Here is a 14,587-nt window from a genome sequence, read left to right on the forward strand (position 1 = left end):
TACCGCCGCTGCCGCCAGCCGCCACCCGCACGCCGCCCCTCTCGGTCAGGCGTTCCCGGGGCTCACTCCACCACGCGCTGCGCAGGGCCATGCAGGCACCGCCGGGTCCCACTGCTCCCGCCGTGCCTCGCTCCGCCACCGACACTGCAGCTCGGGTGGCTCCGCCCGCGCGCGGGAACTGCCTCGCTGCTGCTCGCAGAGCGCTCGGTGCACGTGGCCTGGGCCGCACGGTCCCTGCGCCAGGCTTCCCTTCGCCAGGACACAGCTGACATTGCTCAACAGTCTCGGTAACGAAATAATATTCACGAAAATATTCTTCCATCGGCATATATTTTGACTCCAGTATTAACTGTGTCCAAATGGTTTTCCAAAAGCCCTTGGTAAGAATTAAATCCCAAGAAACATAGAAAAAGTTCTTAAACAACCATGCCAGGAAGTGTTTCAGTTCTTTTTGAGCTTGAATCAAGCTAAAATTTACAAATCGTTGTTCAAGAATCATTTTAAGTTTAAGATAAATGTCCATATGCGGCTCTGAGAGCCAAGAGTCTTCCCACCGTTCCTCCATAGTTTAGATATGGAATAGCAAAGCAAAACCAAGAAGAGGAATCCAAAGTTTCCAGGGTTTACTCACACAAATCAGTCGCTTAGGGATCGGGGATCGTTCTGCTCTCCATTCTCCACCATTTGTTGCAGTGGGGATCCTGCAACACGCATATATCAAACCAGGAGTCCCGTGGAAAGGAAATATATATGGACAGACAGATTCTTGATAGCTGTTTCAGAGAGATGTTTATTTCTCCAGCCGCATGGCCGGAGCTCTGCCGAGGAACTGTTCCAGTCACGGGACCAAGGGTCCTTCTGCCCGGCAGGGGAACACAAACCAACCAATGGGAACGAGGCTGAGCAGGGGCAGGGAAGCCCCGTGTCTGTGCCCTCAGGGCCCCTCTCCCAGGGCTACACGGCAGGGGAGGGACCCCAACAGAATGGGGAAGGTGGGAAGAAGGACCACAGTGGGTCACCTGGTCCAACCTTCCTGCTCAGGGAGGGTCATCCTACAGCACAGGATTGCATCCGATGGCTCTTGAGTATCTCCAGTGAGGGAGACTCCAAAACCTCTCTGGGCAATCTGTGCCAGTCCTTGGTCACCTGCACAGTGAAGAAGTTCTTCCTCCTCTTCAGGTGGAACTTCCTGTGCATCATTTTTTTGCTGTTTCCTCTTGTCCCATTGCGCAGCAACACTGAGCAGAACCTGGTCCATCCTCTGACACCTCCCTTCAGAGACTGATAGATATTGATTAGGTCCTTTCTCAGTCTTCTCTTCTCAAGGCTGAACATGCCTAGCCCCCTCAGCCTGTCCTCACGAGAGATAATGGCAGAGAGTTTTGTCTTTGCTAGAAACCCAGAACAAAATTGGAATCACAGTGATCTCACCTGTCAGCATTTTTTAGATGCTATTATGAACACCGATGTTTTTGCAGTTGTATGCATTCTGAACAAACAAAAATCACCTCGAAAAACATTAGCACTGTACCCTCATCTTAATTACTATTAGTCCTTTTTGACACAAATAACTTCACTCTGCTAAGCAGCATGAAATATATAAGAAAATTTGTCCTTTGGGGAAAAAAAAAGCCTTGAAGTGTGAAGGTATTCCTACTGAGTCTTACCTTATTTATTAGTTCTGGAGCAGAGGAGGTCAGAGCACAGCCACCTCTGCTTTCTAGAGGCATACTTTAACACCCAGCTTGCAGAAAGCAGCTCAGGCTCAAAATTGATTTGAAGTATAAATCAAATTTAATGGTATGGCTCATAAAATCCATTCCTAGGGAGCACTGCCCTGGCATAAAACCAGCAAAGAAACATGTAATTTTTACTTGTTTAAATAATTTGTGTCTGACACGTTCCTTGGAATATTTACATTCTCAAATTCAAGCTTGAAAATTGAGCATAATTTTAAGCAGCAGTCAAGCTGTATTTGTAATTCAGTCTTATTCTATTGTCTTTTTTCTCCTTTATCCATGATTATTTATCATCTTCGGTAAATTCGGAGCAGAAACTCCTGTTATATCTGTTAGAAATCTGAATAAAATGATTCAGGCACTTTTCACCACTACTTTCTAGAAGCATTTCAAACAACAATGAGGTGATAAGGGAGAACTTTTTTCTTTTCCATGTAAAAAAACCAAAACCCCAACTAAAACCTGCAGGGACTGGAGAAGTGGTTATTAATGGGTAACAGAAAAGCTTTCTCACTTCATCACATTCAAAATAGCTGTCACTAAGTCCTAATGAAGAAAATGTCCCTTCATTAGATAAAAAAATTAAATCTACTTTATTGATATGCCTTGAAGGTACTGCTTCATTAGCAGCAAAATTGAAACTTCTGAAGAATTCTGTATCATTCCTTTCTTATTTGTTGAGACTTACTGTCATAGTTTGTTATTATGGAAATTAGGTGGGTTGGAACTAGATGATCTTCCAACCCAAACCTTTCTATGATTCTGTGGACTTCACAACCTAGCAATGACAGGTAGTAACTGAAAACTCATTAACCAGTGAAGTATCTACTACCAGTCACATGTTTACTAATTAGTAGCTAAATGACAAGTCAAATGGCAGTCAAAAGCCTGCATTTTCCAACTCTAAAGACAAATGTCAGATAAGAGATTCTTTACAGGTAGCAAACTTCTCTATTTAGCAATTATTTTAACAAACCGTTGATATTGGTTAAGTAGTTACACAGACAGCTATGCTCCACTAATGAACATGTTTCCAGATAATATTTGTAGATATAACTTGACTGTAAAGGCATCTGAAATTACAGACTAGCCATCTTTCTTCGGAGCTCATTATGTATAAGATGTGATCTTCCTCACTTTGCTTTCAAGTACATGGAAACAGCTATACTGAGAATACAGAGACTGCTGCTAAATCACTGTGTTGCTGATGGCAATGTGGTGTCAAATACCATTTGCTATCTAACTGGAGGGACTTGGCCTTATGTGATCACTTGCTAAATCCCACAGTTATTTTCCAAAGCACTCTGGTAACAAGGCAGAACAGTGTTTTCAGCCTGATACAGGTCAAGCCATTCACAGTTTAGAGACCTACTTGCTAGAAAGACGAAATCAGAAATGGATATTGTCAACTACAAACACGAGGGGACTGCATTAAACAGGGTGCTAGACTGTCACTCTTTGCAAAGGACCTCAAACCAGACAGCACATCTAGCTCCTCACCCAGATCAGCACAAAAACTGGTTGGAGGCAGTTTCAGTCTGCAATTATAGCGGAGAACAAGAGTAAAACTTGAAAGAAGTAATGCCGGTTTCAGTTCTTTGATTTGATTGTAAGCTTGGAATTCTGATCCTGATTTTTAAAGGAATTTTACTCTAAACATTGTGCCTAAAATGATTTTGATCCATAACTTTCAAAGGCATTATAAGAAGTAGAATCTAAAATGAAGCCTTTTGTATGCAATATATCCTTTGCAGGGCCAATTATTTTATTGTATTTTTACATGCAAAAATAAATGACATAGGGTTAATATTGTCACTTGGAATGTAGGAAAGAGATTAATCTCTCATTTGAAAATGTTGCCTTTTTTTTTTTTTTTTTGAGATGGCAGTTCTCCTGCTGCAGTGTAATAGGCTGGGAATTATTGTGAATCAAAAAATAAAAATACTCTGTGCAACCAATGCAATGGTACTTCAACCTAATGAAGAGTACTTCAGTTTCAATGATGATGGGAACACAAGGAGGAACCTGCAAGGGTAGTGCAGGAGCCCTGCAAACTACAGTGGGCAGCAGTTTACCCATTCCAGTCACCTTGCAGTTCATCTCACTTCATCTGCTCCTGCAGCTCCACACATTTAAAGGTGGCTATTTCTGAGAGCTGTGCTGTCAGAAACGATGGCTTGGTAACCATATGCTACTGAGATGACTCACATAATGTGTTTCTTGCTGATGTTATGCACTGATGATGTAATACTGTCACATGAGGATGCGACACACGTTACTGTCAATGCTACTACTGATATTTTACAGACAGGCTAAAGTATTGCTGCGAGTATATTGACACCACATAACCTAGACTATGTCCAACATATACATAATTCTCATTTATCAGAACAACAAAGAATTCCCATTCTGACAGTCTTGCTGGCCAGTATTTGTAATTTCTCATCGATTATAATAGACAATAAATGATGAAATAATTTTAAGTGGTTAAATCTCAGGAGAAAAAATATACCACATCCCCTGTTTCCCTGGTGTAGTCCCTCCTTGTAGTTCAGCAGCCTTTATAACAACTTGTAGCTTGTGTCGGATTCACAAGGTAAACACATTTAAGTTATTTGAAATCAAAGACTAATCCCATCTTTATATTATAGTTCACCTCTAGGAGTTTCTCCAATATTGCTTTCTCACTATTAACAGCTGATCATACCATAGTTACTTTGGAAGCAATTCAGGATGCACATTGGTTGCTTATATATCATGTGGTTTCTGTGCATTTGGACACTGAAGAGTTGTTCCTCACAAAATCAGTATTATAGCAGAGAATGGCCTGGGCTGGAAGGGACCTTGAAGATCATTTTGCTCCAAGCCCTCAGCAGGCAGGGATATGTTCCACTAGAACCAGGTTGCTCAAAGTCCCATCCAGCCTGGCCTTGAACACTTCCAGGGATGAGTAATCTATAACTTCTCTGGGAAATGTGTTCCAGTGCCTCTCCATTCTCACGGTGAAGAATTTCTTCCCAAGATCTGATCTAAACCTACTGTCTTTCAGTTTAAAGCCATTTCCCCTTGTCCTGCCACTCCATGTCATTGGAAATTGGAAATTGTCCTTGCAGGCTCCTTTCAGGTCCTGGAGGCTGCTATAAAGTTTTCCCTGAGACCTATCCAATTTGAACAATCACAACTCTCTCAGCCTGTCTTCCTCGGAGAGGTGCTCTAGCCTTTGGAGCATCTTTGGGGACTCCTCTGGACTCACTCCAGCAAGCCCCTGTGCTTATGCTGGGGCCCCAGAGCTGGGGCTCCAGGTGGGGTCTCACAAGGGCAGGGTAGAGAGGTAGAATCCGCTCCCTCAGCCTGCTGCCCGCGCTGCCTTTGATGCAGCTCAGGACACAGTTGGCTTTCTGGGCTGCAAATGCACATTGATGGATCATGTTGAGCTTCTCATCCACCAACAACCCCAAGTCCTTTTCCCCAGGACTGCACTGGATCCATTCTCTACCCATCCTGCATCTGTATTGGGATTGCCCTGACACAGGAGCAGTAACTAGTACTTGGCCCTGAACTTCTCAAGGATCACATGGGCCCACCTCTCAGGCTCCCTCTGGATGGCATCCCTTCCCTCAAGCACAGCTTGGTGTCGCTGAAAAACTTGCTGAGGGTGCACTTGGTCCTACTGTCCATGTCACCAACAAAGATGTTAAACAGCACAGTCACCATTCCGAACCCTGAGGAACTCCACCCATTATATGGGATAGTGAATCATCTCATGATATCTTGGGTTCTCCGTGCTTATGTTCTAGCAACTGAAACAGCACTAGCAGCGTTTCTGTAGCATTGTAAACCATATCTCAACACAGATTAAAACTGAGAGCTTAGAGAGATATATATTATGATATATGGATAGGCAGATATAAGAAAAATGCAAACTATGCAGAATATCCATTTGAATTTGTCAATTGCTTAATTAACAGGAGGAGGATCAGTCAAGTTTTTCTGGTTATGAGAGCACAGGAGGTGAGTTTCTTTTTCAGTGTCACTTGCCATTTAATTTTGAAACCTTTGATTTCCCATTATTTAAATACTTACTTAGAAAGTAAAGTGAATTTGGGTTATTTATATTGTGAACTTTATGTCTCAAAGGATTTTTATCATGTGAATTCTCTTTGAATGGAAATTAAAGTTTGTAAAAGACATTTTTATACTCTTTAGGCCAGTGGATTCAAAATTATTAGAAAATACTACTGTTAATCAGCATTGAATCTTATAGGTGTTTTCAGAAATTGGCAGTTATGAAAGTCTCCTTGGAAAGTATGAGGTGCTAAGAGTCTAAGAGGACTGAAAGGATAAAGCCAAACTTTTCATGGCTAATGATTTTTTGTAATAAGAGATCTAGACACCTCAAAATAGACCCCAAAATTGTATGAGGTAAATTAATGTGTCTTGTAAGTGATTAACTCAAAGACAATAACATTTCAGGAGGCTCACATGGTGCAAGATCACCTTCTGTTCTGGTACAATCAGTGAAATGATGGGACTCAGACCAGAAGGAATTGCTTTTTCAAAAGATACCATTTCAGTAAAAGGCAAAGCTGTAATGCATACAGTAGTGAGATAGTATAAACTATAGTTTGGTGAGAGTATTGCCTGGATTTCAGCTAAGATGGTTATTATTTGGCTGAATTTGAGGCTCAGAGGAATTTAGAACTACATTTCAGAGAGTATAAAATCTAAATGGGAAGTGGAAAAGCTTCTATAGCAATCATAATGTAATAACATACTCGATGAAAACTGCAGTGGCTGAGGAGGAGTTACATCATGTTATTACATCAAGATGAATCTGCTTCTCTCTTTTTTCGTCTTCCTTTTTTTTTAAAGAACTGATGAGTATGTGTAAGGTCTGTTTTCAGGTAAAATGTCTTTATCATATCTGCAATGACAACTATGAAACTGAGAGATTAATAGGCTTGTGGACAATAGGTCCTTTTGGAATGGAGAGCATTATAGCAGAAAGTAAATCTAGTAAAATCACATCCCCTTGCATGACTGTTACACAATTTGGTGTGGTAAGTAGCTGACATTAAAATTAGTAGCTCTTGCCACTAAAGAATGTTTATTTTCATTTTAGATTTTTCAGAAGATCTGAGGAAATCAAACATCATTTTTGTTGTTGGTAAGTAGGATTCCTAATTGAACTGCTACATTTGAGTATTCCCATGTTATTTAGCTTTGATTATATGATTTATTTATTTAGCAAAATAGATTGGTTGGGAATATTTATTCTACAGTGGTGGTTTAGTCTTTTGAAAGGGAGTTAGGATTTAATAACATTTAATTAGCTTGAATCTGACCATGCTATCAACAGTTGTGTAAAGCTCAGAGCAGGCAGCTCATTTAAATGTGAACATCTTCAAAATAACCTTAGTTCTTTTGCAGTTACAGTCGAGTTGTGTGACTTCCCAAACCAAAGCTGCCTCACCAGCACTAATTGAAATTTTACTAAATTGGATTATAACTCAGAAGTTTGAGATTTGGCTGAAAAATATCAGGTCTCTTCCCCTCCTTATTTGTGAAGCAACTTCTGTTAAATACAGGTTTCAGTTCTGCCTGTGCTCAGCACGCACCAGGCATGATGCTTAGCACTGAAGATTTGCAGGTTCAGGGTTTACTTTATACTGCTTTCAGAAATCCACATCCACCACGTTAATGCCCTTTATCATATGAATGTGACTAATATAATTTGCATAACCTTTGAGCAGTCTTTTAAAACAAATTATAACCAGAAGATTGATCTTAAAGCTTGGTTCTAATTACTTGGAAAGAATAATTGCTTTTGTATTGAGCAGTTTTTAGAACTGCTTTACAATACAGAGCAGGAACACCCGTTTCCAAGGACCCAAGGACAGATACCAGAACATGGGTGGTTTTACATAAAACTAAATCAATCTGTGCATTGTTTTTCCTGGGGAAAAACAAAAGGACTTCCAAAATTAATAATAAGTGAATGGAAGTTTCATTCATAATTCAGGAAGCATCAAAAAACATTCCAACACTAGCAGGTTGAGGGAGGTGATCTTTTCTCCTTATTCAGCACTGCGTCTGGAGTACTGTATCCAGTCTGGGCTCCCAGTACGAGAAAGATAATGACTTACTGGAGTGAGTGTGGTGGAGGACCATGAAGATGTTTGAGGAATAGGAGCATCTTTCATTTGAGGAGAGGCTGAGAGAACTGGGACTATTCAGCCTGGAGAAGAGAAGGCTCTAGAGGATTTTACCATTAAGTATAAATACCTGAATCTTCTCAGTAGTGCCCAGTGACAGGACAAGAGAAAATGGGGACACCTTAAAATGCATTAAATTTCACCTGAACACAAAACCCACTTATTTACTATGAGGGTAGTCAAACACTGGAACAAGTTGCCCAGAAACTGTAGAGTCTCCATCCTTAGAGATGTTCAAACCCCAACCTGACAGAGCTCAGATCAACCTGCTGTAGCTGATCCTGGTGTAACAGAGTTGTCTGACTAAATGATTCCAAGAAGTGCCTTGCAACCTAAAAGATTCTATGAAGAGTCTTCTCATGTTGTAATTTTATCTCACACTCTCTTATACCAAATACAAGTTGACTCAATTTATTGCAAGCCTATGATGGATGTTACGTGTTTGAAAAAGTAAAATGAGGTTACTGAAGAGTTCACTGGAGACTTTTCTTAAGGGAAAGGTGTCTAACACCGAATTTTCAGCCTTTAAGCAAACTGTAATCTATGCTTACTGAAGTACACCTTCCTGCTGTTCACTACAGTGAAAAATTTTAATTCTCTCTGTCTTGCATATCTTATTGAAAAATAATGTTTAGGTTTGTACAAACAGATTTGCAAGGAAAGAAAAGTTTACATACTCAAGGAATTTTGTCTCTGAAATTGTCCATGGAAAAGCATATTTTTAATTTGCCTCTGGGAATCTTTTTATTTTACAAAGAGTGATTTTAAATTTTTATTTATAATTTTTTATAGGGCATCTATTAGTCATCTTGAAGCTTAAAATTGAAACCACACATTTTTCCTATTTATTCCTGCTCTTAAATCCATCTCAGACTTTCTAGTAAATGCTTTCTGGGAACAGAGGTAAATTATGCTTAATCAAAACTCTGTTTTTCTTTGTTGAAAAGGTTGTAATGAAAAGTTTTACTAAGTCCAAACATGGGTTAATTTTCAAAAAATTACCTAGAATGATTTATACTTTTTCCCAAAATACCACCATCCCCCTTTTCAGGCAGGTAAATCTGCCTGGATCACTTGTTGATCCACAAGCACTCCAGGTTTAGCATTATACACACTACCCAAATGAACACCATTTGTGCAGGAAGGAAGTTATCTTACATGTCAGTCAAGAGCTGAAATGTGATCATTGTGAATGGTACAAGAGTGAAAGAAAAATCTGAAGAAATCTCACAGGAGCAGAACAAAACTGCTGGGGATGGGGAGAAGGAAAAAAAGCCCCAAATGTCAGTGGCTAAGTACTCTGTTGTGGCGGGCAGTTCTAGAGATGTTCAGCCCATGATACCTTGACTAAAGAGAGAGCAGAGAAGATGGGTTGGAGCAGGCTGCCATAGGATACTGGAACGGGAAAAACTGTCTTGGGCTCAGGTGTTATTAGGGATGACACCTTATTACATAGGTGTGTGTATTCATGAGGAAATAATAAGATATTTATAAAGGCGTTTTAAAGCTAGAATTTTAAAGATGTACATTTGAAGTAGTTTATAAACTAATCAAATAAATGCACCATCTGCCATAGCTGACAAACAGACACTGTTTATAAGACAAAGGGAAAGAAACAGGCAGTTCCCTCCCCCACTAATTACCCTTGAAAACTGTCCAAAAAGGGAAAGAAAAAGAAACAATCTAATTAGCAAAAGTTTACATTAGAGGTAATGTAGGAATTAATTGGAATAACAGTCAAGTCAGATTAATTAAGCAACAATGTCAATGTTCTATCCGTATTGTAAACCAGAGAAATAGTACCAGCAAGTAAAAAATATAGGAGATAGCAGCAGGATAATAAAGGAGGCAAAACCAAGACAAATTTGGCCAGTAAAGTAAAATTCAAGAGAAAAAAAATACAAAGAGGGGTGAATATAAAATTGGGTGATGCTCTAATTAATATTCAAAAGTAATTATTGCCAGTCATTAAAAATCAAAGAAAAAAAGCAAACAAAACCTCCTATTTCATCAATTTTAACCACAATGAATGATGTATGATCTTCTAATTCTTAACTATTGCAATATTCCATATTGCATCCACGAAACTGTCACACATAACACAGTTACTGGGGCCATTACCCCTCCCTGTCCTCTGCAGGAGGTTCAGAAAACATTTGCCTTTGGTTGAGGCTGGATGCGAAACAGGAGGTTTCGGGAATCTTTCTGCACCTTGGATCAGAAACAAACTCCCCGCTGACTTGTAAATGAGGTGTTTAGAGCATAGCTAATGTAACCACTTTCCTTTACAGAATCTTTGTTATATTCTTGCTGATGAGCTAAAGCTGGTAATGGCTTGAACTCAGTGTAAGAAAGACCAGTTTTTAGCTGACACTTGATGATATTCTCACCATTTACACCAAGAAGTAAGACATTATCAGCTGCAGACAGGAGCTTCTTGCGTTCACACCAAAATAAAATAAATAAATATATCACAAACCTCAAACTCTTTATTTGTCCCAGGTATGTCAGACCTTGAACAACTTAATCTAATTCAATTTATCATTAATTTAGGCCTGCTTTGAGTGTAAGGTTTAACCAGATGAGGTCACTGCCAACCTAAAGTATGCTACAGTACCTGTATTGCAGCTCCTTCTACAATCAGAGAGGTACAGGATGAGCAGTACTGATAATTAAACCCCAGTCAATCCAAGCTAACTGTAGAAGCTGCAGAAGGCTGATTTCCCTGACTTGCCGTGAAATAAACTTCACATTTTCTTTAAGAAGGATGAAAACTCAGTCATGTCCCAGGATATTGCATCACCCTTCCAACATGTGCCACAAGTTGTTTCCTGATGAAAATAATTTCTTAGAAAAAAGAAATACAAAGAAAGCATTGAGGGCTTTTTTGTTGTTTTTGTTATATAAAAGCATAATTCCTCTATGGTGTCACTTACACTAAAATCATTTGTGAACAACAGATGAGGTGTTATTGAGAAAACTTCAAATGCCATATTCTTAAGGCTTATTTTTACTTGTGTATATAATCCAAGTAACATTGATAAAATGGCCAAACTGATCAAGTCCTCCAATATTTTTGCTTGAATTTAGGGACATAACTGAGGTTATTTTGGTTTCAATTCAAAATTATGAGGCTCCCTTGTGCAGCTAGGTTTCCCCTGCAGGCACTTCTCCACGATATAGGGATGATACTCATTATGATAACAAGGTCTTGAAATTGAAACATTTTAAAATAAATGGTGGGACTGTGTTGTAAATCCTACTGCTGGCATTTTATATAAATGCTCATGATATTTTAGTATATGATAAACTTGTAAGATTTAAAATAGAGGCATCTCAGTCTGTCTGTATGACACTTCTGCTCTATCAGTATTTCTGACAGCAAAGCTGGTCCATGAACTGCTCATATTGCTTGTTCCTGTCCCTGCTCACTCGCAGCAGCAGTCCCAGCCCCCTCTATCATCATTAAGGAGCAGTACATCTGAGTCACATGCCCAGGCTCGTGGTCTTTACCAGTCTGGGGAAGATTTGGGTAGGAGGGAGGAGAACTGAGACCTTTGACTGATCTAGGGCTGACTGCAGTTGAACATTCAGAAGTGCTGCTTGGGCAACTGGTCACGTCACCCCACTCACTGAGACCATTCTTTTTCTCCCCTTGAAGGGCTCTCTGTGAAGCATTTCTGCAGTCAATAATTAAACGGGTAAAAGTAACCACCTAAGTCAGCAGTGCTGCCAGAAACTTATTTACCAGAAGATCCCCTCACGCAGGCCGATGAATCAACATAATGGAAAGGAATCCTGCTCTAAGGGATTGCACAGACCTTTTAATCTGGCCTTGTCTACAGAAAAGCAATATAGAGAACTGCATTTAATTTCTGTGTTAGTACTCTGGTTCCACATTCTTGCTTACTATTTGTAACAAAAAGCACAAAGGGACACTCAAAGACGTTCTGTTCCCAAGAATAACCTCACTGCTTAATACAATGCTCTTAATTTCTTCATCTGCAATTTTTGATTTTTATTAAGTTACCAAATGAGCTTTAAAGCAAGATGTGCTGCAGTGAGCAATATTAGGAAAATACAAAAGCATGCTAACATTGAAGAACTGCTGGTAGTTCTGTATTGTCCTACCGGTCACATCACACACATAATTCCTCTGGCTGTTTTCTAGGCTTTAGCTTTTCCTCTTCGTGTCATATGTAGAAATCAGAAGACAACATGATTAATCTGAATTACAAGTTATCATGAACCAACACTTTTTTAATCAAAGTATACGTAGGCAGAGTACAAGATGACAGCATACAGAAAAAATGACAGTGTTCACAAAGAATCTTACGCCTTCACAACAAAAGTGGGGACATATTTTTCTCCTAACAATTGAGCCATGGGGAAAACTTGGTTACCTTCTCCAATGCCTCAAGTATTTTCCATATGAAAACCAGCATAACAAGCTGCAGTGAAGTCTTCTGAAAAAATCTTTCTGCTAGCTTTTGTTATGTTTCATATGCAGCTGTTATTCCAGATAAACTTTTTTCAAGTAATTTTTTTTCTTTAGAAAAATTAATAGATTTAATAAAAACACCCACTAAAAAAACTGGTACAATTTTTGTAAGACTACAAATTGATCATGAGCTTCATGGCTGCAGGTTTGATTTGCTGTTAAAGCTGCTTATGTAGCAGTCTTTTAAGTATAAACTCTGAGCAAGAAGGAAACACCTAATTAGTAAGAAAATGCACTTTCACATCCTTTCCCACCTGAATAGCTCTATTTTAGTCACATTAAGGAACTTCAGAGGGAGACAAGATAATACTTTCATTTCAGACACGTAAATTAATACTGGTGTAAAGGCCAAATTGTACTCAGCCCTCAATGCTGAATTTCCTGGGGAATTCAGTCTCTTCTCAGATCATGCCAAGCAAGAACTGTGGTTTTATTCATGGATAAGAAAGGACGAGACTGAATAAAGTGGGTCATATGCATTTGTCAAGCAGCAGGATGCTTTGCTACTCATCAAATGAATCTAAATTAATACCAGTGGCCATAAAAACTACTATTTTCAGCACATAACTTACTCAAATATGTTTTTACTCTTTAAAGATCTCACCATGTTAATTTCTGGTTTGTTGGAACTCTTTTAATAAAAAAAATGGTCATTTTAATAAATGTTTTGGAGACACACTCATTATGGTGTATGCCCTGCATATCGTGCCATTCTGACAGTGTTCTCTTTTAAAATACTAACACACAAAGGTATTAGAAACACATCAAGTTTTCTGAATATTTACCTGCTAAAAACCCAAAAATGTCCTTGCAATGTTTTTTCTAAGGAGAGATCTAGTTTATTTTGTATATGAGGAGAAATTATGAAATTTCTGGTTGGGCTCTGCATTCAGAAGAGAAACAATTATATAAATAGAAGAATACAATAATCTTTATAGCTGGGAATTTTTAATACTGTACACATACACCAAATAAATAGGATTAAATTACTGAACTGTTAGCATATTCAAGGCCAGGAGACAGAATGTGTAAACAAGCACATGCATGCACAAACTTACTGATCTAAAAACCCCCCAAACAGGCCAGAAATACAACTAATTGCCACTCAGATATTTAAGGGACTCATTACTGGTAATTTGCTTGTAATTTCTCTACATCTGTTTCTTTATAGCCACTCCTATTTTTTCCTTGTTTTCTTTCAGCTAGTGTTTTTACAAAACAATAATGTTCTTCATATTATAGCAATAGAAAAACAGCATGCAACCCACACTGGCCAGAAGAGAAGCCTGCAACAAAGATAGTTCTAGACAAATTTTAGCACAGGTGTGATTCTCACACCACAGGCTGGTAATCCTCCTTGAGAGAAGCAGCTGAAGTAAAAGACTGCAGATCATAGAAAACAAACCTCTTCCTTTGATACTACTCCTTTATGACCCAATTTTTAGTCCTAGCTACAGTACTGTAATTTCTCTGAAAATTATATGCTCAGAGCAATTATTTCTTACATTGAATGCAAAAGTTAGAAGAAAGTTCAAGTGAGGCGGAGATGGTGCTAAATTCGCTCTACTGTGAACGTGTTAATCCTTTATTGTTTGTGGAAAGATAAGCAAACAGGAAAGCCACGTATTTTCTAGCGTCTTAAATGCACGTAGCAGAGCTGTGTAGCCCTACCTGCAAGTCCCAACACTTGATAAATACACAGGTCACCTGCTGAAAAAACTTTACTGAAAAGAGTTTGAGCATTGTCTGCCTCCAAGGCTATAATTACCTCCTGCTGCAGTAGATCTTCTGAATAGATCCATCAAAGGCTGCAAAATTGCTACTGCACGCAGTGAGATTTTCTCCACAAATTCACAGCAGCAATTTGCTCTCCCGCCTCCCACACCCTGGCACCGCTATGGTGCCTCAGGGGCCTCACCTCAGTTCCGCCAGCAGTGCTGGAGGTCACCGCAGTGGGATGCCTGGCAAGCGGCTTCCAGCAGGTTCCATGGACTGTCCTTCTCTCCAGCCGGGGCGGGGGTAGCTGCAAAGCCTCACCAGGAGCCTGAAGAGGCCTTTGGCTTTTCATGCCATCGGCCTCGGAGCGGAGGGAGAAGCAGCCGCCCCCCTGGCCGAGCCGGGAGAGGGGGCGG

The 14,587-nt window shown here is 39.6% G+C and overlaps 1 protein-coding gene across 1 annotated transcript in view; it reads left to right on the plus strand.

Annotated features, from left to right (window-relative positions):
• Window positions 1-14,587, plus strand: part of AK5 (adenylate kinase 5) — an 84,394-nt gene that overhangs the window by 54,658 nt on the left and 15,149 nt on the right. The window contains exons 8-9 of the mRNA XM_017743577.1: window positions 5,708-5,750; window positions 6,862-6,906. Of these exons, the coding sequence (XP_017599066.1) occupies window positions 5,708-5,750; window positions 6,862-6,906 (88 nt within the window). The remainder of the gene's footprint in view (window positions 1-5,707; window positions 5,751-6,861; window positions 6,907-14,587) is intronic.

The sequence above is a fragment of the Corvus brachyrhynchos genome, unplaced genomic scaffold (assembly GCF_000691975.1).
Source record: "Corvus brachyrhynchos isolate BGI_N302 unplaced genomic scaffold, ASM69197v1 scaffold48, whole genome shotgun sequence".
Taxonomy (NCBI): domain Eukaryota; kingdom Metazoa; phylum Chordata; class Aves; order Passeriformes; family Corvidae; genus Corvus; species Corvus brachyrhynchos.